Source organism: Tetranychus urticae, chromosome 1 (genome assembly GCF_039701765.1).
Source record: "Tetranychus urticae isolate SD_2017Ah chromosome 1, NJAU_TeUrti_SD_1.0, whole genome shotgun sequence".
NCBI classification, from domain to species: Eukaryota; Metazoa; Arthropoda; class Arachnida; order Trombidiformes; family Tetranychidae; genus Tetranychus; species Tetranychus urticae.
The window spans coordinates 11,940,452-11,964,935 of NC_142958.1; the positions used below are offsets into that span (position 1 = coordinate 11,940,452).

Genomic DNA, 24,484 nt, shown 5'->3' on the forward strand with positions numbered 1-24,484 from the left:
CATTTTAAAAAGTCTGCTGTTCAGTTCGTATAAAATGCTTTTTTAACAAATGTCTACGACATTTAGTTTTGATGGTGACCTGAACCCTTCAATCGACACAAGCTGAGTTATATTAACCGGTGCACATCTTTTGTTCAACAACTCTGAGGCCAAATTTGGCCATTTTTCGAAGTTTCAAAGCCCGGTATGAATTTGAAAATATAAGGTTTTCAGCGTAAGGCGAAATCAGAATTTGATGCGTTTCATTATTTACGGCCATAACTTGACAACGGTGAATCGAAACTGGTTTATTTTTTCCATTCTTTTAACGCATTCTTGAAAAGTGTATCTTCATTTTAACGGTTGAATAATGCCTGTAAGTCCAGCCTAGCTGCTGCAATCCAATTTTGAAAAATAGTCCAAAACATTAGGAGTCATACCTTAATTAGTATACATTGTGCTAAGATTTCTTGTTTTTGTTGTAACAGTCAATATTCTTTCTGTGGAATTGACAAGATCAGGGAATAATTTGTTTCAAATGAACACAATCTCCATTTTCTTACCTGAAAAACTTAAACTAACCAGATTTCCTTTGTTTCATTAAACTGTTTAATAGAAATTGTATTGCTAATTAATGTGAAAGACAAATTTTCTGAGTAAATGATCAAATTCTCGTTAAATATGGCATGATATTGAATATAATTTTCATTCTCTTCCCATGAAATGCGAAAAAACAACTTATCTTTGTACTTTGATCTCATGATTCATTGCTTGAAAAGTGTTATTCTTGATCGAGCAATTCATAGCAATTTATCTCACAAGGGAACTTCACGAAGTGATACCAACCGTATTTGATGTTCTATAGAAATTCGTAGAAGTAGATAAAAAGTGATTGTTCAGCTAATGTTTAGCTGCTGATACGCAATTTTGTCAAATCTAGCTGATTTGTGGTTTTTTGCCCAAAAACTTGCTAAAATATTGAGTTTTATTGAATTTTATTGCTTGAAAAAGCAAACATTTTTAAAATAGTCATGGAATCAATTTTGGATATTTCGATAATATTATTTGATAAACTCATGAAATAGAGTATAAAAGGTGTTGATCTTAAACACAATGGTACAGGAAATTAACAAGTTTCATTAAAAATATTTATTTCCTCTTTTGTGCAAAACTATGAAAATGATCGTCACTCTCTTCGTTGTCTTTGCTTTCGCTGCATCGACTTTTGCTTTTCCAGCTCAAAATCTCTGCCCAGTTCCTCCAACTACTCCTGGCGCTGATATCGACAAAGTAGGTTCATAATAGGTTAATTAAGGTTAATTTGATGTTTTCAAACAACATTTACTTTATGCATTAATTTGTTTATTGATTTAGATTGCCGGTCTATGGTATGTAATTTCTGCGCCAACTTCAAATCCACCGTCTACATTTTATTTCATGCCTCGAAAGGATGGAGACTTCAATCTTACACTTCCCGAAGCTTTACCTTAGTAAGCAAGCATAACTGATTAATTTAAAACTTTGCTGTAATTAAAATTATTCATCCATGATCTAGTGGTGAAAAGGGTTATTTAACTTTGTTAGCCAAACGTTCCGACAATGAAAATTTACTCAATATCTATCCTGATATGTCACAAAGTAAGTAATTCTACTTTATAATATTACATGATTTTTCTCATTCATTTTACAATTTAACTAACAATATAATTATTTATCCTATTCCCAGAGTACCAATACCTAATGTCATTGAATATACTGAGTGTCGATTACATTCACTATATGGCTGGCTACATCTGTTTTTATTTTCCTACCATCTCCTTCCCTAGTAAGTATTAATATCTCTCAAGTTGACTAACTTTAAATAGATGTTTCTTTATGTAAATTGATTTGCATTAATAATAATTCAACTTTCTTTATTATTACAGTTGGCCCGTGGGTTTTATCCAGGTCTAACACTATGAGTGCTGACAAGTTAGCTGAACTGACCGATCTGGTTAATAAATTTCTGAGCGATAGCGTTTCACCAATAATCAATTAAGACTAAATATTGGCCAGTTTCTTAGTGATGATATTGAAACTTGAATAAAATTGAATTTTCATTGTAATGGTTGATAACCTTAAACAAAATTTGAATAAATAAATAGATATTTCATTGCATAGCCAAGTGCCAGTATATTTTCATTCAGTCGAGTTATTGACATTTAAGTTTCTAACACGTTACGCGAATTTTCTCTTCGACTTCCTCAAAACATGATACTCTTGACACGAAATCGCAATGCAACTACACATAGTTATCCAACCAATGATAAGTGCTTCTGGATCATTTTGACACCTTGTCCTAAATGAATTACCAAGCTTCTATGGTGTTTTTATCACTTGCTCAACATCTGGAAAAGTTTTATTAAATGGCCGTAAAATGTTAGATATACAAGTCACGTATTCAACATATACATATTCATGTATTGACAGAATCAACAAAAATGGTTTTAATTGTCAAAATTAGTTTTGAAATAAATAAGACTATGCATATGATTCAGTACATTAATTTTGAAAAATGATTTGAATTTTCTCAAATTTTTAGTATAATTTTTGAAGTAAACTTGTGGACCAAACTTTTGAAATTCTCTTGATTATTCCATAATTTTATACAAGTTTTAACATTATAACTGGGAAACTGGTCAATATTTAGTCTTGATGGATAATTGTCCAACTCTATCACTAGAAGTGCCAACTTAATCAATCAAATCAGTTAGCTCGACATTCTTGTAACCATTCATGGGGTCAGTCCTAGAGAAATTTCCACCGTATACTATAATAATTGTGAAAGTTGAATTATTATTAATGCAAACAAGAAACATCTAGTGAGTCAGCTTGAAAGATACTTACTGGGGAAAGAGCGAGTAGGAAGGATCAAACAAAAATAGCCATTCAGATAGCCAACGTAGTTATCAGTCACCATTACATTGAAGTTAACTTTGTATGGAGTTTCTGGAAATAGAAAAATAATTATCATATTTTCATAATCTATACATCTATATAAAGTTAATGTATCAAATTTTTCCGTCGAGGTTGTGGCCAAACTTAGCGGGTTCTAAGAAAAAAATTACACAGTATGAAAGCCTTAATTCCTGAAAAATTTCATGACCAGGATTTCATGTACAACTTTGTCTTTGAGGCAAGAGTAAAAAGTTTGGTGCAAAATCTGGTGCCTCCAACTACAAAAAGATCAAAGTTTCAACTTTGAAACCGATTCTGTCAACAATTTTCTACCAGAGAAACTTTTTAATCGAAAAAATGGAATCGGTTTCATGTCCTACAAAGGTTCAAACTTTAAGTGAAATTTCTTAAATGTGTTTAAAAAGAGCTCTTTCATCCCAAATGAATATTATTAGTATATTTCATTAGTAAAAAAAATATTTAACTTTTGAATTTCTTATTCTGACGATGTGTTTTTCTTTAAGATATCGATTGATTGCAACCTATTCAGGGAAAAAACTTTAGTCATGATCAGTCATTTTTGCGTCAAAATCGTGGCGGCGAAATTCTATGACCAAATAATGACCATGATTTGAATGAAGCACAATAAAAAATACTTGAGCTTTCTTGAGAAAATCATGTTCAGGATGGTTGGAAAAACAGTTCATATTCAAAACCATTGTGGAGGGAATGAAATTATTTGCAAGTTTGATGATGTTAGATTATTTATAAGTGTCAATACTTTGAATTTTGAGTTACGACTGTAAGAGTTTGTAAGAGTTGCGACCCGATGAACTTTTTGAGATATATGTAAGAACCGAAACAATTCGTGTAATTAAAAGATTTCTCTGAGCCTCTGAAGGTTTTTGATAAAAGCACTTTCAAAGCTCAGAATTATAATAGATTTCATTTTGTTCAGAAATAGACCGGGTTTATTTATTTTTTAGTTCTTCATTAAGAACTTGAGTCTTTTGAATGTGTCTTAAATTCATCGAATGCAGTGAAAAGAAACATACGATTAGCCATGATCGACGCAGTTATTTGTCAATTGTAAAATGAATGAGGCAATAATTACTTACTTTTCGAGAAATCGTTGATATTGAGTTGTCTCGAAAATGTAGTACGTTCAGCTAACCAATATTCCCTTTTCTTTGAGCCACTAGACGGTGAATGAATAATCACATTAGAAACAATTTGAATCGATTAATTATACTAACTTACTCAGGATTCGTCCCACTAATTGTAAGATTGAAGTTCCCATCCACTCGAGGAATGAAATCCATTGAAATATGTGTAAAATTTTGTGGAGAATCGCCAAGATTTGGTTGAGTAACATACCATCGACCGGAAATCTAAATCAAGAAACACCAAATTAATGGATATGTCTAGCATATTGGCAAAACAAATTGAATTATTATAAACCTACTGCACCAATATCAGCCGAAGGAATAAATGGAGTAAATGGACAAAAACCAAGAGCTGAAGAAGCAACAGCAAAGACAACGAAAAGGGTCGCGATCATTTTTACAGTTTTGGCACAAAAGAAAAAATTGAATGTTTTTTAATGAAACTTTTTGATTAACTGACGCTAATGTGATAAATATAATCAATTTTTATTAATTATTGTATCAGTTTATCAAACAATGTCATCTAAATATCAAAACGGATAATCTGATATCTACTCTATCAAGAATAACACTTTTCGAACAATGAAAAACGAATTCAAAGTAAAAAGATAAGTTTGTTTTTTGTGCATTTCATGAGAAGAAAATCAGATTTATTATCGTGCCTTACTGAGAAATTTGATTATTACTCGAAAATAATTTCATTAAAAGCGTAAATATCAATGCAATTTCTGGTTAATTTTGGGTTTTAAGTTAACAGAAAAGAGATTTTGTACATTTGAAACAAAATATCATTTTCTGGTTATGTTGGTTCCGCAGAAATATCGACATTGGTGAAAAAATTTATATTTTTGATCATTGTTTCAAGGTAGAAATTGTCACAGGTTAAGGTTAAGAACGTGCAAGTACGTGGTATTGCAGTTTAATCAGATTATTTCAGATAAAATCTTAGTGATATAACAGTTCATCATTTCTGAGAAAATTTCATGTGAATCAATAGAATTATCATTCAAAAGAGAAATAGTTCGGATTAATTTTGTAAGCAAAGTTTCATCTTCGCGATTGTTTAATGAAAACTCATGATTTGTGCTGATTTGGTTGATTTAAAACAAAATGAACTTTATACTTATTGTTAATTTTCATCATAATTTCATCCAATGTTTAGTAACAGATTAAACAGTATATAAAATGAGAAGCTAAAATCCATAGAATTCATTAGTCTAATAATTAATTATCGTTAACTCAAAACTACCAATCATGATGATTCGAACTGCTTTATTCATTGCTTTATTTGCCTTGGCCAATGCTGCTAGCCTTTCACTTGACTCCCAATGGGAATCATTCAAGGTAAGTTGATCGTTTGGCCAATCGACTCAATTAAGCGAGTTGTGAGGCGATTCTTATTCATGTTTCTTTGTTTTACAGACTAAATATGGCAAATCTTATGAATCGGTTGAAGAAGAAACTTACAGACGAAGTGTTTTTGCCCAGAAATTGGAAAAGATCAAGGCTCACAATGAAAGAGCAGTCAACGGTGAAGTTACATACAGAAAAGGAATCAACAAGTTCTCTGATTTGGTAAGCTCTAAACTCTGAAGTTCTAAGACTTATAACTAGACAAATAACTTACCAAATAACAAATAATTTAACTTATCGAATTGCGTGTAGACCGCCGAGGAATTCAAAGCAAAACATCTTGGACTCAAAGCAAAGCCTCTTGCATCCAGGTCAATTGTTCGTCGATCCGCACCTCTCATTCACAATGCGAACTACACCGTCAAAGCTCCAGCCTATGTTGATTGGCGAACCAAAGGGATCGTTAGTCAAGTCAAAGAACAACAGGAATGTGGTGCGTGCTGGGCTTTCTCAGCCATCGCTGCTATGGAAGCAGCCAATGCTCAAAAAACTGGTAAACTTGTTGAACTTTCAGTACAAAACGTGTTGGATTGCTCATGGAACTATAGTACTCAAGGATGCGCTGGGGGTTGGATGGATAATGCTTTCTTATATGTTAAAGACAACAAAGGTATTGATACTGAAAAATCTTACCCATACATTTCTGGAGACGGGATAGATTACCACACATGTCGATACAATGAATCCAACAAGGGTGCTTCAATCGCATCCTTTGTCGATATACCAGAAGGTGATGAAGAAGCCCTTCTACACGCAGTTTCTAAACATGTTGTTGCAGTCGCCATTGATGTTGGACCACTCCATGATTATGAGTAAGTGAATTGAGCACCTGAAGAAAACATAATTGTCTGATTTTTCGTCCTTTTTTTTTTTAGGTCTGGTATTTTTTATACTGATGAGTGCTCAAGTGACCCTGAGGGTATTAACCATGCTGTAACTGTTGTTGGATACGGTACTGAAAACGGTATTCCATTTTGGATTGTCAAGAACAGTTACGGCACATTGTTCGGTGAATCAGGTTACTTCAGATTATACAGAGGTAGCAACATGTGCGGTATTGCTAATAAAGCTTCTTATCCAATTGTTTAAATCGTCAATAACTTTTGTATGAATCAAAACTTATTGATAGATTAAATGTTGAATAATATTAGTATATAATAGTTGTTAAACCCACTGTTGTTGTAACAACTTATTCAGCACTCTTGTAAATCACGAACCCCAGTGAAAGTTACGGTCGAAATTTTTGTCAAAGATCTAGCTGATTTGTGGTCTCTGCGAAACTTGCTGATAAAACGATTATTTCATTTATTTTGACACGCCATATTTCTCGATTTTAATAACTCAATGTGCTTTTTTTGTGATCAGTATATTTTTGGAATTAAAATGATGATCATTGGAATCATCTATTCACCATTACAATGATTGAGAACCATAAACTACAAACCAGTCACGATTTGTACATTTGTTGCACTATTAAGCAAGTAAAATTATTATTAGAGTTTTATTAAATTTTATTCCTTGAAACTATTACAAACTAGATCAAGCAATCATGCAAATGTACCAAGTAGGCTCGTAGATATCAGTTATATTAAATGCAAACACTTCTTGATCTTGATCAGACCAGAGAGATAGAACTCATCTAAAATCACTTATTTCTATTCCTTGGAAATTTAAAGGGAACAATAAAACAATATACTGAATCAGCATGCTCCTGCTGATTTGGATTCGATAAGATATGAAATTCAATACAAAATGGTAGAGATTTACTAATTCAATAAAGTTTATCAAACATTACGACACACCAGACCAGAATGATTTTTCCGTTTTTAATAATTTTCCCAATACTCATCACCCTTTCAGCTTCAACTCCTTTGGCTGATTCGTTTGGCTCGAAGTCAAATGCTAATCATTATGACATATTATGAATCATTTTTTTCAACTCAGAGATCATTTCCGAATCAGTAATGCATTGTAAACATGAAATTGCATCATTTGCATCATTGAATTCAGGAAAACTGAAATTAAGACGAGACTTACGTTTGTTAAGCTTGTGGAATTGCTATTATCTTTCAATTAAGTGAATAAAAAAGTTAATTGTTAAGTTTAACTCTTAAATATTAAGTTTTTTTTAATTAGCCATTCGGCTTAAGCTAGCTGTGGCTAATGAGAAGAGAAGTTAGCCGACGAGGACTTCTTATCACTTACCCAATAATCAAATGATTCCTCAGTGTTTAAATACTCGAATCTTTGGCAAATTTACCTTGGAAATTGATTTTTTCCCTCTTTGACCAATTGAGTTGAATTGATTCAAATTTACTTGGTAGAAGAAACATTGACTAACCCAGAGTTTTTACAATAAATCTCAATCTCAATGAGATCAGCTGAAAATAAACAGAATGCTGTACTGAAGTAGAATGATTTATCGACTCAACTTCTGTAATACTCAACTATTAGTATAAGAAAATTATACAAGATTTAAATCAACCAAACTTTATTGTTATTGTTAATATTTTACCCGAACGCCTGTTAGTACACATCTTTACTTATCAGGTCATTCAAAAAGTATTCCAACACTGATAAAGGAATTATTTGAGATAAATAGTAACCCCATAGGGTGAAAGAGCATTTTTTTGACCATATCAATAATGATTTTGTCTCCATTCTCTTACCGCAAACCCAAAATTAACCAGAATTTCTCTGTTGCATTTTAACTGTTAAACCAGACAATTGTATTGTAGATTAATGTGATAGATTATTTCCAAGTAAATGATCGGATTTCTCATTAAATATGACTTGATATTGAATTTAATCTTGATTCCCTTCTCTTGAAATTCACAAAAAAACAAACTCATCTTTTTACCTTGAATTCATTAGCGATTGGTTTAAAAGTGTTATAACTTACTTGATCAGCAATTCAGAGCAATTTATATTGAATTTTGTTTGTCGATATTTAGATGATTTTATTTGATAAAATGATGAAACTATGATGATATTATTAAACACATTAGCACCATGCAATCAACTAGTTTCATTGAAAATCATTTAAGGAGCATCGTCAAAAACTTTGACTTTGAGTCAAGAGTTGGTTTGGAGGGGCATAGAAACTGAGTCAATTAGTGCTATTAAAAACTTTTCAAGAAATATTATCTAATGTTGCTTCTCGAAACCAATCGGTTGTGGAAATTGTAGCCTCTCACTTGAAAAATATAGACACAGCTTTTTCACCCGTTATGGTGCTAAGAATGGCTATTAAACCGGTTGTGCTGATGCAATTAGAAGGTTTAGTTGAAAATGGTTCCTTGATAAGAAAACAATTTACTCATTAAAAAACCCAGAATGATAATTTTAAATATAAAGATCCAGTTGACGGAAGCATTAATTTAACACTTCAGTATTTCATTAACTAATGAATTGTCTATTGAATAATTTATCGCATTTCTTGAAATATTCACATAAAATATAGCAGTATAGCAATAATACATGAAAAACACGAATGATGCCGTTAGGTATGTGATATGTAACCAGCAACTGACATAATGGCCTGGCTGAATTCATTACCATTATAACTTTTTCTATTTTTTCAAATACATTTTCCAGTTTTGTGATGCAAGAAACTTTAATTGGTTTAATCACTTTGAGGGTTGAAAATTGTCATACAAGTTATGCGACAGTCTAAATTGGTAGATCCTCTATCACCAAAATTGGCCTTTCGAATGAGTTTCACAATTCCGTCTGACGATGCTGTTAATATTCCCTTATTTGTTACACAAATGTCTTTGATTCTGGAATTATGAATTTTTTGATTTTTAAGCGACTTGTTGTGTGAAACATCGACCATTTCAAGGCAACCATTTTCCAATCCAACCAAAAGAATCGAATCCTGTGAAAATAAAGAGAATGAGAATGAGATAGTTAAAATTTTGTCAACATAACGAAGGGTAGTGTAGACAAATATGGAGATACTTACATTTAAAAAACTAGCACAGTTAACATCTTTTGTAAAGGTAACTTTTTGAACAGGTGCAGCAACATTGACATCATAAAAATCGATTCGCTGGTCGAATAAAACAATGAAATGCTTTTCGCTCGGCGACCAAATAATATTGTTTGCAATTTCCTTAATATTGGTGACAAATGCGTTTCTAGCTTTTACCAAGTCCCATGTAATAATTTTCTTGTCTTTACCTACTGATAAAGCTAAACTACCTTTAGGATGAATAGAAACACCATTAACAGCGCCCTTATGTCCCTTTAAAGTTTTAATACATTTCCAATTAGAGGTGGTCCAAACACACAATGTACTATCTTCACTGCCACTAATCAAATGTGAGTCGTCTATAAATTTTAAACAATTTATCGTCCCTTCTTGCTGCAGAAGTGAAGCAGCATCTCTTCGTGAGTTCATATCAAAAACTCGGATAAATTCATCGGTACCACCAGAAACAACATAATTGCCGGATGCAGCAACACACTTGATTCCTCCGATGTGAGCTTCCTCAGCAAATGATTGCACAAAGTTATAAGACTCTTTAGATTTATCTTTACTAAGTGAAATTCCAACTAGATATTTTTGATAGGTACCAACGATCACTTCAAAATTTGTTTTCACCATCATGACAAACCTAATTAGTTTAAAAAAATTAAAGATCAATCAGTAAACATTTATAAAAACGTGAGTTTTGAATTGCACAAAATACAACAACACGTTTCCAAGCAACCATGTGCTTGATGTTTACAAAATTTAAAGCGCCAAGATTTAAAAATAAATGGACAGCTTTTCAGGAATGGATTTAAAAGACACAAAAATAAGCAAAAAATCGGTTCAGTGTCAAAATAGCTGGAAACTTTTTAGATAAACTCTTAAACAATTAAAAATTGAAGCTAATCAATTCAAATGTCAGCTCATCGTATATTTCTAGCCTAAAGACTCTTAGACGAGTTGTTTCGTTCTAATACGTTTTGAATTAGGTACAATTGTCTGTACTTTGACCATTTACCCACAAAATCACCTAAATATGTGTTATACGTGAAATATTTATCAATTGACTAATATCAATAGTCAATTATTCTGAAACTAGTTTATTGTAGGTCAGTAAATAGTCGGTAAATTAGTCAAGTTAATAATCGCAGCTCATTGAGCTAAAAAAGATTCTTGATTAGTATAACCATCGACGTGAACCCAAACTGTAATCCCTGAGTTGATGTACCTGAATACGTGATTTATCAGGGAAAATAATTCTGATTCCTTGGTTTTGTAACGCTTCCGTCAACTGTATGATTAGTCTTGATTATTTTATAAGTAAATTGTTTTCCAATCAAGGAACCATTTTAACTAAACATTCAATTGATTAATCCTTTCAGCACAGCCAGCAGAATCCTAATCTTCATAAAGAGCTCTTTGCTAAAGAGTAAAATGTTACGGCCATTTTATTCCCAATGAGAGGTTACATTTTATTTAATGTGTTTCAACCCAGATAATACATAATTATACCTTGATACCAATATCGGTTCCTTTAATTGAAACGGAAGAAATGTCTGAATGCAAGTTAAGGAGAAAAATATAAGTGTTTTTATTTTTATTTGGCGTTTTATTTGGCAAATTAAATGCTTAATATTAGCATCTTAACGTGAGAATCATGTGTATAAGCGATGAATGAAAGGAGTATCTGAAATTTAAATGGACAAATGATTAGTAGGATTGATCAGTAAACAATCAATGATATATTGAAGGTTAAGTTATTCATTTCCCAGACAAGATTAACATCATTTTGATCAATTATATTGTGTCAATCAATGATGATCTAAAATAAAAGCTAAATGTAAATTGAAAATGAAACATAAAAAAAGTAGGAATCACAAGCGACAGCAGATTCAAGGAGGAATAAAATTAATAAAATTTCTGTTAATAAAAAAGACAGAAATCAATTGTTGTGAGTGTGGTTAATATAAAGGAATAATTGATTTACTCTAACTTGGAATGGAAATTGTAATAATTAATTTCAACAATCGAGTTAAATAAAAAGAAGCAAAAGACGATGAAAAGTAAACATCAATTGTGAAGGCAACAAATTCAGATTGGAAGGCAAATTAGCGATTGAAATGAACGATATTTCATTAAACTATGAGACTAACATGATTAAAAATTCATAGGTTAATTGTGATCAGACAGAAACAATCAACAGTAAAATGAAAGTAAAGGATTGAAAAACAACAAGAAAAACTTAATCGCGCCTTAAATCCTTTATGTTTACAATTAACCCATTAATTATTGCAATTAAAATGGTTTGGAAGTTGAAATAACAATAAGAGAACGATAATCGTATTAAAATTAAAATATAAGTTGATTGGAAGAAGGTAAAAGTAAATTAATTGGGTTTGAAGAGATGAACAATTTAAATAACATTAGACATATTTTGATACAATTTAAGCTTTTATCAAATATTAACATTAATACAAACATTAACTAATAATCGTAAGTCATCAACTATTGTAATATAAGAAGGTCAGAATAGCAAGAGTCAAATTATTTGATAATTGCATGTCAATAATGCATAAAACCTGTGATGTTTAAGCATATTAGATCAGTTGATCAATAAGTTTCATTAAAACATGATTTTGATTTGGTGACAAGAATTTTGATTGAAATGTAGTGGTTGATGGCCTAAAAGCAGCCAAATTCACCTGAATTAATAGACAATTCCAGGCGATTGCGATTGAAAAGAGCCAAATTCACGATGGGAAGACCGGCATCAAAGTGAAACAATAACATAGCTAATTGATTTTTGATTAAAGGTGTGAAATAAACTTACAAATTGTGATCAAACATTTCTTGTTGTTAATGTAACAAGCAATATCACATGTATTTCTGCGAAATCAACATAATGCTCATTCTCATACCTAAAAACCCAAAATTAACCAGAATTTATTTGTTTCATTATAACTGTTTTAACCAAGAATTGTATCACTTATTGATGTTTTAAATGAAATTATTTCTGAGTAAATGATCAAGTTTCTCGGTAAATATAGCATAATGGTGAATATAATCTACATTTTTTTCTCATGAAATTCACAAATAACAAACTTATCTTCTCACTTCTCTTTTCATTATTCATTGTTTGAAAAGTTTTATTCTTGATTGAGTTATAGCAATTTATCTTAGATTTTGTATTTCGATATTTAGATGATTTTATTTGATAAACTGATGCAATAGAGTATAAAAGGTGTTAATATTGAACACATTAGCATCAGTTAATCAACAAGTTTCATTAAAAAAACATTTAATTTCCTCTTTTGTGCAAAAACCATGAAAATGATTGCGACTCTCTTCGTTAGCCAAACGTACTGATAATCAAAATGTACTCAATTTTACTGATCCGGACCACAGTAAGTAATTTTTGTCTACTCTATTACATGATGTGTCTGATGCATTAGTCAATTTAACAATTGATCGTTATAACAATTATTTTCTATTATTCATTACAATTAATAAATATTATTACAATTTATAGGGATTCGATTCCAAAATACTTTCAATATAGTCGATACTGATTACGATAGCTATCTGGCAGCTTATACTTGTCTCATTTTTCCTCATCACTCCGCCGTTCGTAAGTGTCTCTCAAGCTGACTAACTAGACGTTTCTTCATGTAAATTGATTTTGGTTAATAATATTATAATTTAACTTTTCATGATCATCACAGATGGGCGTATGATTTTATCGAGGACTGAAACTATGAATGCTGACAAGTATGGCGAACTGACTGATTTGTTGGTTAATATAAAAGGTGTTTCCAGCGATAAAGTTGCCCCGAAAATCCATTAAGACTGAATATCACGATGACCATTTTCCAGTCATGATATCAAAACTTGAATAAAATTGAATTTCACTGTATTAGCTGATAACCCTAAACAACCCATTTTATAATAAATATTTATAAATATGCATTCATCATCTGTTATTGATTTATTCAATTCTACACAGCAAAAAAGCTCTAACTTCAACGAAAAATAGGAAATCTAACCTCAGAATTCAAATCTCTGTGAAATTAACGAAAATAGGGACTGGGAGGAAAATGCAGAATCAGTATCCAATAACATTCAGTGAGGGAAAACTTTTTTGTTATTAAGGTTGATGGTTCATTGTTGGACCAGGATTTTATGTACAACTTTGTCTTTTGAGTGAAGATTCAAGAGTAAAGAGTAAAGAGTTTGGTGAAAAATCTGGTACCTCTAAATGTACGAAAAAGAAGATCAAAGTTTCAACTCTCAACTCGAAGGGAAATTTCTTAAGTGTTCTTAAAGAAAGGCTTTTTCCATTGCAAAATAAATATTACAAATGTTACAAAAGCAAAATATCAAATTTTGTATTTCTTATTCTTGCGTTTTCTTTTGGGATTTTTTAATAAGATGTCGATTGATTGTAACAGTGAAAAAACTTTCCTGGTCAATCATTTTTACGTCAAAATGGTGGCAAAGAAACTTACTACCGAATGATGACATAACTGGACTAGAGCAGCAAACGATACTTGAGCTTTCAGGAACTCTTGACAAAATCATTTTCAGGGTGGTTGGAAAGACAATCTATTATATATTCAAAAGAATTGTGAATATGGATTGTCTTTCAATCAGAATTGCAACCTGATGCTCCTTTAGCGACATAAGACTGAAACCATTCGTGTAATTAAAAGATTTCTCTGATTCTCTGCGGACTTTTCAAAAATCACTTTCAAAGTTTAAACTTAGATTTCATTTTGTTCAGCTGTAGAACCAGATTTTATTTTATAATAGTTTTTAGTTTTTCTTATTGACATGGTTTTTTATTGAATGAACTGAATTTATCGTACATAATGATAAGAAACTTGCAAACAGCATGAATAATCAGCATTTGACTTCTAACCCAACGAATTAACCAAAGGATTTGAAGCTGCAAGGGTGAAAAGTATTGAGAAAATGGTTAAAAATGAAAACATTATTCTAGTCTGGTGTTTGGTACTTTTATTCCTGAATCAACCATTCTTCCACAAATTATCTTCAACTGGAGTTTTACTCACAGTTCTGATGATAAAGGTTTAGATAAGGAAAGCCCAGCAAAAATAGAAAGCAAAGAATGCTCAAGTATCTTCATTAGTGAAGTGTAAGTAAGTGTAAGGGTTTCAAAAAATAACATTCGATTTCATGTAATTTCGCATGCAATTCGAATGCAATTTCATGGAGGTAGATTTTGATGAGACATACTTCTGCTGGAACATATCATATTTAAAATCAATAGGATCATATTATTTTTTAGCATATAAGGTGCGACCTAAAAAGTTTGCAACCAAACGGTTTTTTAGTCATAGCTCCTCTTAGACTAGACATTTGGGCACCATTTTTAGATTACATGATTAGTTGAAATATAAGGAACATTTTGATATATTTTTTGCATATATTGATTCAGTAGAAAATCAGAAAATGAACCTTAAACATTCAATAAACGGAACATGATTTTTTGACTAGTCTCTGCCTTACTTTGTATCAGTGTGGCAAAACTCTGAGGGCCTTAGAAATTTCAGAATTCAGTGTTTATCTGGCAAACAAAAGACTCAGGAACGATGAGAGAATAACAAACTATGAAAATTCTGGTCGACAGGCCAAAAAAATGAATTCGAAAAATTTGGCGCGTTTTTCAAATTGCCGAAGGCTTAAATCGATTTCAGTGGACTTCAGCCACAAAATTTTATATGAGTCTGTCTTATTATCAATATCTACCGTAAAAGAACAACATAAAAGCATTTTAATAATGGGATAAGCCCAAATCAACGTACGCACAATAAGAGAGGTTGCAAACTTTTTAGGTCGCACCTTACATATGAATTTTTGCTATTAATGTAGCAATCAATATTATTTCTGTGGGATCAACATGATCAGTGAATAATTTGTTTCCAATGAACACAATCTCCATTCTCTAACGAGAATTCCTTTGTTTCATTCAACTGTTTAACCAGAAATTGTATTGCTAATCAATATGAAAGACAAAATTTTTCGGAGTAAATGATCAAATTCTCGTTAAATATGGCATGATAGTTAATTTTACCTTTCTCTTCTTCTCGTGAAATTCACAAATAAAAACTCATCTTCTCACTTTGATTTCATTATTCATTGTTTGAAAAGTGTTATTCTTGATTGAGTAATTCATAGCGATTTATCTTAGATTTTGTATTTCGATATTTAGATGATATTATTTGATAAACTGAGGGAATAGAGTATATAGAGAAAAGGTGTTAATATTGAACACATTAGCATCAGTTTATTAACAAGTTTCACTATAAAACATTTATTTTCCCCTTTTGTGCAAAACTATGAAAATGATCGCGACTCTCTTCGTTGTCTTTGCTTTTGCTGCATCGACTTTTGCTTTTCCAACTCAAAATTTATGTCCAGTTCCTCCAACTACTCCTGGTGCTGATATTGATAAAGTAGGTTCATAACAGCTTAGTAAGGTTAATGTGATGTTTTCAGCCAACATTTACTTTATCCATTAATTTGTTGATTGATTTAGATTGCCGGTCTTTGGCATGTAATTTCTCCACCAACGTCAGACCCACCGTCTACGTTTTATTTCATGCCTCGAAAGGATGGAAACTTCAATGTTACGATTCCCGAAGCTTTACATTAGTAAGTAAGCATAACTGATTAGTTTTGCATTTTTTTGTAATTCAAATTATTCATCCATGATCTAGCGGTGAAAAGATTTATTTAAATTTGTTAGGTGAACGTTCTGATAATGAAAATTTACTCAACATCTATCCTGACATGTCAAAAAGTAAGTAATTTCTGCCTACTTCATATAACATGATTTTTCTTATAACACACTTTTTAACTAAAAATGTTTATAATTATTTTTTCTATTCCCAGAGTATCCATACCTAATGTCATTGAATATACTGGATGTCGATTACATTCACTATATGGCTGGTTACATGTGCTTTTATCTTCCTACTCGCTCTTTCCCCAGTAAGTACCTCTCAAGCTGACTATTAACTATTAGAAGTTAGAAGAAAAATGACAACATGTAGTTGATCTAGAAGGTGCACATATTACTTGATGTAAAAATCATAAGATTCCATTAAGAAATAAAAAAGTTATCAAGAATCAAAATCCGGAAATTTTGATTGGATCAGCCTAATAGATGTTACTTCATGCAAATTGATTTTCACTAATAATAATTCAACTTTCTTTATTATTACAGTTGGCCCTTTGGTTTTATCTAGGTCTAACACCATGAGTGCTGACAAGCTAGCCGAACTGACCGATCTGATTAGAAAGTTCTTAGAGACAGCGTTGGTCCAATAATCCATTGAGACTAAATATTGGCCAGTTTCCCAGTAACGATATTCAAACTTGAATAAAATTGAATTTTCATTGTAATGGTTGATAACCTTAAACAAAAAAATTTACACCAAAATGCCCAGAAATGTGGCTTCATTTTGACATAAAATTCATTAAAATGAAATAATGATTTCAATTATACTAAATACTAAATTACAATTCAATCAATACCATTTTAAAAGAGCTTGAAAGTTCTAGATAACAATAACAATTGAATATTAAAATATATTAGCGAATGCAGCGATCATGATTGATCGCGAATTTCTTTTCACTGCGTACGATAGATTCAATGCACATTTAAAGACTAGAATTTTGAATTGCAAATCCTCGCAAATTAAAGGTTCAATATTAGCATCTTAACGTGAGAATCATGTGTATAAGCGATGAATGAAAAAAGTATCTGAAATATAAATGGCAAATGATTAGTAGGATTGATCAGTAAACGATATATTGAAGGTTAAGTTATTCATTTCCCAGACAAGATTAACATCATTTTGATCAATTATAATGATGAAATTGTCTCAATCAATTATGATCTAAAATAAAATTTAAATTGAAAATGAAAATGAAACATAAAAAAGCAGGAATCAAAAGCGACAGTAGATTCAAAGAGAAATAAGTTTCTGTTAATGAAAAAAGACAGAAATCCATTGTTGTGAATGTGGTTAATATAAAGGAATAATTGATTGACTCTATCTTGGAATGGAAATGGTAATAATTAATTTTCAACAATCGAGGTAAATAAAAAGAAGCAAAAGACGATGAAAGGTGAACATCAATTGTGAAGTCAACAAATTCAGATTGGAAGGCAAATTAGCGATTGAAATGAACGATATTTCATTAAACTATGAGAATAACTAACATGATTAAAAGTTTGGTTAAATAATTCATAGGCCAATTGTGACCAGACAGAAACATTCAGCAGTAAAATGAAAGTAACGGAATGAAAAACAACAAGAAAAACTTAATCACACCTTAAATCCTTTATGTTTACAATTAACCCATTAATTATTGCAATTAAAATGGTTTTGAAGATGAAATAACAATAAGAGAACGATAATTGTATTAATGTTAAAATGTAAGTTGAGAGAAGGTAAAAGGTAAATTAATTGGGTTTGAAGAAATGAACAATTTAAATAACATTAGACATATTTTGATACAATTCAAGCTTATACCTACAATCAAAAACTAACAATCGTAAATCATTAACTAGTGCATAAGAGAACCAGAATATCAAAAGTCAAATTATTTTGTTGTTGCAAGTTGTGTGGCGATTTTTATCCGTGTATTTTTGTTTTACAGACTAAATATGGCAATTCTTACGAATCTTATGCAGAAGAAACTTACAGACGAAGTTTCCCTCAGAAATCGGAAAAGATCAAGGCTATGAAAGACAAGACAATAGTGAAGTTACCTACAGAATAGGAATCAAAAGTTCTCTGATTTGGTGAGTTGAAAACTTTGAAACTCAACTCAAGAATTATTAACAAATAATTAAAATCATCAAATTGCTTGCAGACTACTGATGAAGCAAAGCATATTGGATTCAAACTAAACTGTTCGTCGATCCGCACCTCTCATTCACAAGGCGAATTACACCGCCAAAGCTCCAGCCTTTGTTGATTGACCAACCATAGAAATCGTTAGTGTAGTCAAAGAACAAAGGAATTGTGGTGTGTGCTGCTATCACTGCTATCGAAGAAAATTTCAGAACAGAGCGTATAAAGCCATCATCAGGACTTTCTCAGCCATCGCTGCTATGGAAGCAGCCCATGCCCAAAAAACTGGTAAACTTGTTGAACTTTCAGTACAAAACGTGTTGGATTGCTCATGGAACTATAGTACTCAAGGATGCGCTGGGGGTTGGATGGATAATGCTTTCTTATATGTTAAAGACAACAAAGGTATCGATACTGAAAAATCTTACCCATACATTTCTGGTGACGGACGAGATTACCACACATGACGATACAATGAATCCAACAAGGGTGCTTCAATCGCATCTTTTGTCTCTATACCAGAAAGTGATGAGGAAGCCCTTTCAGCTGTAGTTTCTGAACATGTTGTTGCGCCAGTCCAAAATTATGAGTAAGGAAATTTCAGCATCGATAGAAAACGAAATAGTCATTTTTTTCTTTAGATCTAGTATTTTAAACACTTTTGAGGGCTCAAATGACCCTTAGCATCTGAACCATGCTTTTGCTGTTATTGGTTAACACTCTTGCAAATTACGAGCCACAGTGAAATGCGGTCCAAAGAACTAGCAAAGACAAAGCAAACATTTTAAAATAGTTATGGAATCGATTCTTGATACTAATGTAACAATTAATATTATTATATTTCTGTGAAACCAAAATAATTAACGAATGATATTTTGTATCGAATGAACCAATCTCAATTCTCTTACCTAAAAACACAAAATCAACCAGAATTTACTTGTCGTTTAACCAGGAATTGCAATGCTTATTATGTTCTGAGTGAATAATGATCAAATTTCTCGTTAAATATGGCATGATAGTGAATATAATCTTGATTCCCTTCTCATGAACTTCACAAAAAACAAGCTTATCTTTTTACCTTGATTTCATTATTCATTGTTTTAAAAGTGTTATAACTTATTTGATCAGTAATTCGCAGTAAATATAAGATTTTGTATTTAGATATTTAGATGATATTATTGATAAACTGATAAAATAACGTATAAAAAGTAATGCTATTAAACACATTAGCCTCAGTTAATCAACAAGTTTCATTAAAAAACATTTATTTCTTCTTTTGTGCTATAACCATGAAAATGATCGCGACTCTCTTCGTTGTCTTTGCTGTTGCTTCTTCAGCTCTCGGTGAATGTCCAGTTCCTCCAACTATTCCTGGTTTTGATATTGGCAAAGTAAGTTCACAACAATTCGAAGTGTTTAGCCAAAATGCTTGACTTATCCATTAATTTGGTGTTTTATTGATTTAGATTGTCGGACGATGGTATCAAACTGTAGAATCTTGGCCAGAAAATGCAACAACTTTTACATTGGATTTCACTCTTCGAGAAGATGGAGACTTTAATTTTACAGCTCGTATAGCTGAGTAAGTAGGCATAATTGATTGATTTAAATTGTTTGTAATGCAAATTATTCATCTTTCGTCTAGTGGTTCACTGCCTGCTGAATATGCGTTAGTCAAACGTACTGAGTATCAAAACGTACTCAATGTCACCGATCCGTACCATAGTAAGTAGTTTATCTACTTTGTATAACATGATGTGTCTGATTCATTTGGCATTTTAACAATTGATCAATATAAGAATTATTTTTTCTATCATTTTTCATCACAATTAACAATTCTCTATCATAATTTTCAGAGTCTCGATACCAAACTACCATCAATATAGTCGATACTGATTACGATAGCTATCTGGCTGCTTATGATTGTTTTATTTTCCCTCATCACTCCGCTATCCGTAAGTATCGCTCAAGCTAACAAACTAGACGTTTCTTCTTGTAAATTGATTTTGGTTAATAATATTATAATTCAACTTTCTTAATAATCACAGATGCGCGTTATGTTTTATCAAGGACTGAAACTATGAATGCTGACAAGTTAGCCGAACTGACCGATTTGGTTAATAAAATTGGCGTTTCTCGCGACTGAGTTGCACCAGTAATCCATTAAGACTAAATATTGACCATTTTCCTAGTCATGATATTCAATCTCGAATAAAATTGAATTTCCACTGTAATGGTTGATAACTTTAAACAACATTATAAACAAATATAAATAAATATATATTAATCAATTGTTATTGATTTATTCAATTGCTCATCTGATATCAAGTAATAGTTATTGCTTTGTTGAACCATACAATCGGAAAGGTTTTTTTGTTCAAAAGATGAAGAAGCAAATAAATATAATTAAATCGTAATATCCATTTCTTGATTTTTTCAAGTCATAATTAATATTAGATGACTAACTTAATTCAACTGAAAAACTTATGCGATGAAATGGGAAATCACAGCAATTATTTTGAAAATTGTGAAATTGTCCATCGAGCGGCACTAATTGTAGTAGTAGTCCATCGGTTAGATGTATTTGTATCTTTAGTTGATTGTACCACTTTGAATTTATTATCATCAGCTCCACAATGAAATCTTAATCGATGATCAGAATAATATCTATCCTTAGAATTGATAGCTTGTTAATAATTTGATCAGTCGTGAAATTCCTTTTAGAACTATCTGAAGAGAAATAAGATTAATCATGAAGTTTTTTTACTGAGCAACATAAAATCAATCAAAATCGAAAAGAACTGAATTCCTGATGAAAACCCATGTCAAAATCATTTTGAGATGAAGAGCCTTTCTTGAACAGACATTTAAATTTCCGTTCAATCCTTTGCTGATTGCAAGCACGTAAAATTGAGTCAATTTTTACAATCTGATTTTTCTGATTGACAGTTTCTATGAAATTGGATTTACAATTGAAACTTAACATAATCTCTATTATCTTACCTGAAAACGCAAAATTAACCAGAATTTCTTTGTTGCATTATAACTGTTTTACCAAGAATTATTAATATATTGCTTATTAATGCTTTAAATGGAACCACTTGTGAATAATGATCAAATTTCTCGTTAAATATAGCATGATAGTGAATATAATCTTGATTCCCTTCTCATGAACTTCACAAAAAACAAACTTATCTTTTTAACTTGATTTCATTATTCATTGTTTTAAAAGTGTTATAACTTATTTGATCAGTAATTCGCAGTAAATATAAGATTTTGTATTTAGATATTTAGATGATATTATTGATAAACTGATGAAATAAAGTATAAAAAGTAATGTTATTAAACACATTAGCATCAGTTAATCAACAAGTTTCATTAAAAAAACATTTAATTTCTTCTTTTGTGCAAAAAACTATGAAAATGTTCGTCACTCTTTTCGTTGTCTTTGCTATTGCTTCTTCAGCTCTTGGTGAATGTCCAGTTCCTCCAACTGTTCCTGGTGCTGATATTGGCAAAGTAAGTGTATAATTGTTTTATGTACTCATCTAACATTTACGATTGACTTTAACCATTAATTTTATGTTTGATTGACTTAGATTGCTGGTCGATGGTATGAAATCGCTGGACCAACTAAAAATTTTACTTGTATGACATGGGATTACACTCCGCGAGAGGATGGCAACTTCAATAGTACAATTCTTTCGACTTTAACTGAGTAAGTAAGCATAACTTATTGATTTAAATTGTTTGTAATGCAAATAATTCATCTTTCATCTAGTGGTTCAAAGGATGCTGAATATATGTTAGCCGAACGTGCTGATGACCAAAATTTACTCAATGTCTACGCTATGTCACACAGTAAGTATTTTTGCCTGCTTTATATTGCATAAAGTGTCTTATTAATTTGACTATTTAACAATTGATCAATATAAGAATCATTTTTTCACTAATTCCGATTACAATTATCATAATCATCTTTCTATTTCTAGGGACTCCATATCCAATTACCTTTTACATAGCCGATACTGACTACGATAGCTATCTGGCTGCTTACACTTGTGCTGTTTTTCCTTGGCGTTCAGATATTCGTAAGTATCTCTCGTGCTGACTAACTAGATGTTTCTTCATATGAATCGATTTGTATTAATAATTCAACTTTACTTTCTACCACAGTATCTGGTTTGATTTTATCAAGGACTAACACCATGGATGCTGAAAAGTATGCCGAACTAACCGATTTGCTGGTTAATAAAATTGGCGTTTCTAGCGAAAGAATTGGACCCATAATCCAAAAAGACTGTAAATACTGGCCAGTCCCCCAGTAATCATATTCAAACTAGAATAAAAGTGATTTTCACTGTAACGGTTGATAACTTCAAGCAACAAAATTTACATAAATAAATAACAATTAGATATTATGATAGTTAGACGGAGTTATTTCATCGGACATTCATCCAAAAAATGTCTGATCATTAATTTTAACGGCGAAAATAAATCTCAGCTGTTATAATAGAAACATTGAGTGATGAGTGTGAATTATTAATAAATTGGTGATTTGATTTTGCTGTTTTCAACCTAAATTGTATAAGAATCATCAGAAATCTTTTGCTGTTAAAAATCTGAGTCGAAGGTAATCTCAAAAGTTTGCCATTTCCCTGGATTTTGGTTTAAATTAACTTTAGGCTTTAGACTCACAAATTTGAACTGAACCATAAAAAATGAACTGACGCACCCGAAGAGAACACAATTGTCTTATTTTTCATCGTTTTGCATTTTGATCTGGTATTTTAAATACTGAGATTTCAAGTGACCCTGATTAATCATGCTGTAACTGTTGCTGGATACGGCTCTGAAAAATATACTCCATTTTGCATCGTCAGGGACAGTTAGGGCATATTGTTCGGTGAATCGGGTTACTTACGATTATACAAAGGTAGCATGTGCGATATTAGTGATTATGCTTCTTATCCAATTGTTTAAACTGTCAATAACTTTTGTGTAAACTCGAACTTATTGACAGATAAAATTTTGAGCAAAGATTGTTTAACCAAAAAGTTTGTTGTAACAACTTACATTGTATTTAACACTCTTACAAACCGTGAGCCACAGTAAAAGGCGAAATTTTGTCAGCTACCTCAAAGATTTGCTGATTTGTGGTCTCTTTCAAAACTTGCTATAATAAATCGATTATTATAGTTGTTTTTCTCATCGAAAATAAGGTTTTTTTTTCATCAGAATTGCCTGCAATATTATAGCGATTTGCTATCATTGTATTCATAAAATTTTCTAATTATTTGCGTCTGAGAGAGTTTATCAAAATTCACACTCAAAAAGTTTTTACACACTTTTTCAAGTCACTATTCATGCTGAATAACTTTTGACCCAAAGTGTAAATTGACCCCAGATTTAAATAGAGTATTGACCAAAGCTCAATCCTCATTTCCTGAGAATTTCAGCCTTCTTACCCTAAAATTTCCTAGAAATTGAAACCCGAAATATTTGTAACATAATTTTTCCCCTTAACTTACAATGTTAGTCAATTGATTTTTGATGAAAGATTTTAATTAACCTTTCAAATTATGACCAAACGTTTCTTGTTAATAATGTAACAATCAATATTATTTCTGTGAAACCAACATAATCAGGTAATGATATTTTGTATCAAATGAATAATCTCCATTCTCTTACCTAAAAACCTAAATTAACCAGAATTTCTTTGTTCCAATTAAACTTTTTAACCAGAAACTTTATTGTTAATTAATGTGATAGATTTATTTCCGAGTAAATAATCGGATTTCTCATATAATATCGTATGATTGTGAAAATTATCTTCACTAATTCTCATGAAATTCACAAATAAACTTATCTTTCACCTTGAATTCATTATTCATTGTTTTAAAAGTGTTAGCTGTTACTTGATCAGTAATTCATAGTAATTTTTATAGAATTTTGTATTTTATCTAAAATTTTGTATTTCGATATTTAGATTATATTATTTGATAAAATGATGAAATAGAGTATAAAAAGTGTTGATATTGAACACATACGCATCAGTTAATCGACAATGTTCATTATAAAACATTTGATCTCTAATATTGTGCAAAAACTATGAAAATGAT

General features: G+C 31.2%; 6 protein-coding genes and 1 pseudogene across 7 annotated transcripts; 5 read left to right on the forward strand and 2 right to left on the reverse strand.

The window, feature by feature from the left end:
• Window positions 1-2,591: 2,591 nt before the first annotated feature.
• Window positions 2,592-4,547, reverse strand: LOC107361026 (uncharacterized). Its single transcript, XM_015927743.3, has 5 exons — window positions 4,382-4,547; window positions 4,177-4,307; window positions 4,035-4,114; window positions 2,866-2,967; window positions 2,592-2,788 (listed from the first exon to the last, which is right to left on the reverse strand). Exons 1-5 carry the CDS (start codon window positions 4,475-4,477, stop codon window positions 2,712-2,714), a joined length of 486 nt encoding a protein of 161 aa, XP_015783229.2. The 5' UTR covers window positions 4,478-4,547; the 3' UTR covers window positions 2,592-2,711.
• A 708-nt stretch (window positions 4,548-5,255) lies between these two features.
• On the forward strand, window positions 5,256-6,890 carry LOC107360991 (crustapain-like). Its single transcript, XM_015927710.3, has 4 exons — window positions 5,256-5,426; window positions 5,505-5,657; window positions 5,748-6,307; window positions 6,371-6,890. The coding sequence occupies exons 1-4, from the start codon at window positions 5,337-5,339 to the stop codon at window positions 6,582-6,584; spliced, it is 1,017 nt and encodes a 338-aa protein (XP_015783196.2). The 5' UTR covers window positions 5,256-5,336; the 3' UTR covers window positions 6,585-6,890.
• A 2,202-nt stretch (window positions 6,891-9,092) lies between these two features.
• Window positions 9,093-10,171, reverse strand: LOC107360958 (p21-activated protein kinase-interacting protein 1-like). Its single transcript, XM_015927677.3, has 2 exons — window positions 9,463-10,171; window positions 9,093-9,375 (listed from the first exon to the last, which is right to left on the reverse strand). Exons 1-2 carry the CDS (start codon window positions 10,108-10,110, stop codon window positions 9,121-9,123), a joined length of 903 nt encoding a protein of 300 aa, XP_015783163.2. The 5' UTR covers window positions 10,111-10,171; the 3' UTR covers window positions 9,093-9,120.
• A 2,556-nt stretch (window positions 10,172-12,727) lies between these two features.
• Window positions 12,728-20,649, forward strand: LOC107361013 (apolipoprotein D). Of its 2 annotated transcripts, XM_089268157.1 has the most exons (7): window positions 12,728-12,783; window positions 15,822-15,833; window positions 19,652-19,753; window positions 19,829-19,944; window positions 20,008-20,087; window positions 20,219-20,317; window positions 20,411-20,649. In XM_089268157.1, the coding sequence occupies exons 3-7, from the start codon at window positions 19,652-19,654 to the stop codon at window positions 20,506-20,508; spliced, it is 495 nt and encodes a 164-aa protein (XP_089124283.1). In that variant the 5' UTR covers window positions 12,728-12,783; window positions 15,822-15,833; the 3' UTR covers window positions 20,509-20,649. The 2 variants fall into 2 exon arrangements, with proteins under 2 accessions (XP_089124283.1, XP_015783216.2); XM_015927730.3 differs by lacking the exons at window positions 12,728-12,783; window positions 15,822-15,833 and having other exon boundaries at window positions 19,596-19,753.
• On the forward strand, window positions 15,776-17,016 carry LOC107361023 (uncharacterized). Its single transcript, XM_015927740.3, has 5 exons — window positions 15,776-15,950; window positions 16,034-16,149; window positions 16,215-16,297; window positions 16,390-16,488; window positions 16,724-17,016. The coding sequence occupies exons 1-5, from the start codon at window positions 15,834-15,836 to the stop codon at window positions 16,825-16,827; spliced, it is 519 nt and encodes a 172-aa protein (XP_015783226.2). The 5' UTR covers window positions 15,776-15,833; the 3' UTR covers window positions 16,828-17,016.
• Window positions 17,566-23,345, forward strand: LOC149094589 (crustapain-like; annotated as a pseudogene).
• LOC107360994 (apolipoprotein D-like) lies at window positions 21,732-22,784 on the forward strand. Its single transcript, XM_015927713.3, has 5 exons — window positions 21,732-21,881; window positions 21,962-22,080; window positions 22,144-22,223; window positions 22,355-22,453; window positions 22,539-22,784. The coding sequence occupies exons 1-5, from the start codon at window positions 21,780-21,782 to the stop codon at window positions 22,688-22,690; spliced, it is 552 nt and encodes a 183-aa protein (XP_015783199.2). The 5' UTR covers window positions 21,732-21,779; the 3' UTR covers window positions 22,691-22,784.
• Window positions 23,346-24,484: the final 1,139 nt, after the last annotated feature.